A 3,042-nucleotide genomic window follows, 5' to 3' on the forward strand; every position below is an offset into this window, starting at 1 on the left:
CTTTTATTTTCTTGACTATAGTCATTCTTATTGAAGCAATAATGTATCATTGGAGTTGTTTTAATTTTAATTTCATGGGTGAACTAAGGGCTTTGGTTGCAGGCCACAGAAAATCCAGTCTTGAACTGAACAGGAATTTCTCTCTGCTGTTTATGTTTTCTAGTGCAGGAAGTTACTATGAAGCCTGCAGGGAGAGAAAGACATCAATAATCTTACACTATACCAGACCTTGTAGTCTACTCTATCAGCCTCCAGGTTAGAGGTACCAACTAGTGGCTCCTGTTACATGCCGAATAACTGACTTCTAAATGGATTTGTGACTTGCTCCATAAGAAAGATACCATCCCAGGTAAACATGTTCAAAAACTCATGACTAGGAATGATATAGCCCAAGTAGACCCTAGTTGTATTGCTAATGGTCATGTTGTCTATCTGCCTATAAACATATATGTTTATATGTAATAGATTAGTGCTGGTTTCAGTCTTGACACAGAAGCATCTGTGTGCAGGATGTAATGATCCCTGTAGACATTCATGACTGGTCAAAGTGCTGAGAATGAATGACTGAGTACTCAGCCACAGTGAATCCTCTTTGTCAACCTCCATCTTCCCCCAAATCAATAATCATCACTAAACAGAGAAAAGAAAGAATGTAAGGTTCAGAGAATGAGGTTGAATGTCATGGAATTCTATCTTCAGTGATTGATATATTCTAATTGCACAAATGACCTCTTAGCAGCTGTTGTTACCAGCATAAGACTTGCACAAAATGAAATAAAACTACAGCATGAAAGCCTGTGGAAAGGCTAAGAAGGTAAATATGTCTCTTAATCAAACTGACAATATTAGTTTGATTTCTGAAAGCCATCTCAGAAAGAGAACTGAACTCCAAAAGTTGTCTTCTAAGTTCCTTGACTCATGTGTTCCTTGCCCCCTCCCCATACTAAACAAAGTATATCTTAAAAGACGACAACACAGGTGGGGGAGGGACTCCCATAGATCACTTCCAGCAGAGAAGATGTTAGGATTGAAAGAATGCATAGGAATTTAGAATCACTTTTTTTAGAAGTATGCCCACTTGGCAGTTACTTATGAGCTAGTGCATAACACCCACTATATTCATACAGACAACATTTATTAGACTTATTAAGTTATTCATTAATAAAACAAAAGAGATCAATATTTTAGAGAAAAGGCCTTTTTTGTGGAGATCATAAGGGGAGCAAGAGGGACATAGTGGGTGAGAATATGATCAAAATATATTGTATTCATGAATGAAAATTGCAAGGAATGAAGAAAATCATTCTGAAGTAGCAATATTCCATACGTTTAGAATTTTCATATAGGTGTATAATCTCCACTGTACATATCTACCCTATAAAGTCAAACTATTATTTTCTTGCCCCTCAACATTCATTTGCCACTTTTATACCATTGGATATTTTCAGTTCTACGGCCTTACATATGTGCATTCACAATTATTTCTAAATATGTTATATCTAAGGACTACAAATAGAATGCAGACAAAATCTGTTTCTGAGAAAGTCTTAAATTACTTAATAATGTCATGACCAACTACATTCATTTTCCTCAAAGTTATATAAGTTTCTTATACATTACTGATGTATATGTATATGTTTTGTAGCATCTATATCATGTGCTCTTGATAAAGTCATTTGTTCAAAACATGTAGTTTGTTTCTATAGTTTATCTACTGTAGACAATGTGGAAATAATATGTGTGTGCAAAAATTTCTGACACATTTTCACTTTTGATCATTTGTGTGTTTTAGTATAAAATCTTCCGGAGAAATACTTGATAATGTCATGTATGTAAAAAAAGACTAGAAGTTCTCATAATTTAAAAGTTTTGAAATTCTTTTCACAACTACTAACTGTAAATCTTTTGTCACAAGAAAAACAACTGTCTCTGGCTGAAGTATTTAGTAAACTGAGAGCTTAAAACTTGATGTTACATCCACAGGTCTACACAAGGATTGGGGACATAGTATGGGTTTCATTTCCTCAGACAGGACTAGAACTGGACTTTAGCATCCTACTGCCTGACCCAAGGTCCTCTACCTCTTTCTTCTAATGCTGTACTAGGCCCTTATTTAAGAGGCACACTGCTCATGAATATACAAATCACATGAGTCCATAGTGGTAAATACAGAGATGTCCACACTCCAGAACAACATATGATCAGTGTCCTCTCCACAGTCACTGAGTACACAGGTCCTTACCATGGAATGGAGCTGGATCACTCTCTTCCTCATGTCACTAACTACAGGTAAAGGGACATTCCAGTTCCAAATGTGAAAAGGAAAAAAAAAAAGAGGGAACAGGTACTGAGGTGACAATGACACCTAAACTGTCTTTTCTCTACAGGTGTCCACTCCCAGGATCAGCTGCACCAGTCTGGGCCTGAGATTGTGAAGCCTGGGACCTCAGTGAAATTGTCCTGCAGGGCCTCTGATGATATCAGTTATTACTATATTCACTGGGTGAAGCAGAGTCCTGGTCAGGGCCTGGAGTGGTTTGCGAGGATTTTTCCTGGAGATGGTAATATTAAATACAATCAGAAATTCCAGGCCAAGGTCACATTGACTGCAGACACATCCTCCAACACAGTCTACATGGAGCTCAGAAGCCTGACTTCTGAAGACTCTGCGGTCTATTACTGTGCGAGACACAGTATTGCAACCACATCCTGAGTGTGTCAGAAACCCTGAATGGGCAGGAAGTTGTCCTGGGACTGAGATGACAGAGATGACTACCCTGAAGATTTACACAGAAATAATCTCCCTGAGTGTCTGTTTTTCTGCCTACTTCTCTATAAATAAAATGATGCTAATTGACTCCCATTTACATGTTTGTCTGTAATAAAACACTAAAGAAAGGGAAACTGTGTTAATGCATAGTGACAGAATTATCTCTGGATTTGAAGAGACTTGAACTTTTTGGAGTAGCTTTGAATAATGTATAATATGAATTTTACCAGTAAAGTTCACATAAACAATATCTGACCAAACCAAAATTCCTC

General features: G+C 37.2%; 1 gene segment (V, D, J or C); it reads left to right on the plus strand.

The window, feature by feature from the left end:
* Window positions 1-2,243: 2,243 nt before the first annotated feature.
* LOC130882704 (Ig heavy chain V region 186-1-like) lies at window positions 2,244-2,713 on the plus strand. The segment is given in 2 exon segments: window positions 2,244-2,289; window positions 2,388-2,713. Coding segments are annotated over 2 exon segments (372 nt in total).
* Window positions 2,714-3,042: the final 329 nt, after the last annotated feature.

This window comes from Chionomys nivalis, chromosome 10 (genome assembly GCF_950005125.1).
Source record: "Chionomys nivalis chromosome 10, mChiNiv1.1, whole genome shotgun sequence".
Classification (NCBI taxonomy): domain Eukaryota; kingdom Metazoa; phylum Chordata; class Mammalia; order Rodentia; family Cricetidae; genus Chionomys; species Chionomys nivalis.